This window comes from Myotis brandtii, unplaced genomic scaffold (assembly GCF_000412655.1).
Source record: "Myotis brandtii unplaced genomic scaffold, ASM41265v1 scaffold923, whole genome shotgun sequence".
Lineage (NCBI taxonomy): Eukaryota > Metazoa > Chordata > Mammalia > Chiroptera > Vespertilionidae > Myotis > Myotis brandtii.
The window spans coordinates 1,468,569-1,469,463 of record NW_005371804.1 but is presented as its reverse complement, the minus strand read 5'-3'; the positions used below and the strand labels follow the sequence as shown (position 1 = coordinate 1,469,463).

The 895-nt window shown below is 54.5% G+C and overlaps 1 protein-coding gene across 1 annotated transcript in view; it reads left to right on the top strand.

Moving 5' to 3' along the window:
- The first annotated feature begins 116 nt into the window (after nt 1-116).
- The window catches only part of PRDM15 (PR domain containing 15), a 37,152-nt gene continuing 36,373 nt past the window's right edge, over nt 117-895 (top strand). The window contains exons 1-2 of the mRNA XM_005885698.2: nt 117-159; nt 663-756. Of these exons, the coding sequence (XP_005885760.1) occupies nt 123-159; nt 663-756 (131 nt within the window). The 5' untranslated portion in view covers nt 117-122. The remainder of the gene's footprint in view (nt 160-662; nt 757-895) is intronic.

Below are 895 nucleotides of genomic sequence, written 5' to 3'. Positions count from 1 at the left end.
TGTTCCTCAAAGCCCAGGCGCAAGGAGGCCTTTAGCAGGAATTGTCTTTTCAAATTGCTTTGGCAAAAAGCCCATCATTAACGACACTCTCTCTCGCTCTCGTGCCCTGACAGGTGTCGGCGATGGCTGAGGATGGCAGCGAGGAGATCATGTTCATCTGTGAGTGGCCTGTGCTCCTGTGTGGCTGATGTGGCGCCGGCTGTCCGGGCAAAGCCACGTCCACATTGTGTCTTTATAAGACAGAAAGAAGAGCTGTTTCTTTTTCAGTTGAGATGACTTTACTTGCTTTAATAAACACAATTTATCACATGAGAAACCTGTTGCCGGGCTGTAGTTCTAACAGGCTCATCTTTCTCAAACTCCCAGAAAAGGGCACTTCGCAGGGGGCGGCGGTGGATGCAGGAAAGTAATCCAAGGGCATAGAAAGTGATTTACGATGCGGTAGATTTATGGCAAACAGGTGAAATTGGTGACTTTTCGTTTAGTCATTCCTCGGGAAGTTCTCCTTCTTCGTCACCACAGAGGGGACTCTGCCTGCTGTGAGCTGGGCCTTTACCTTGGGGGCACGTCCTGTGTTGTGTTTGTGGGGAGCACTTCGGTCACCCCCATCGGCCTTGGAGCCGAGCAGTGTCCTCCTGCTGACGCTGGCTGTCTGTTTGCAGGGTGTGAGGACTGCAGCCAGTACCACGACTCCGAATGTCCTGAGCTGGGCCCAGTGGTCATGGTCAAAGACTCCTTTGTGCTAAGCAGAGCCAGGTGAGTGAGCGCCTTGGACTGTGTTTACAGTGCTGCCTGTCTGACAGGGTTGTCTGCATGTCAGCTGTGGGGAGGGCCTGGCTGCAGGGAGGGCCTCGCTGGGGGGAGGGCCTGGCTGAGGGAGGGCCTGGCTGCGGGG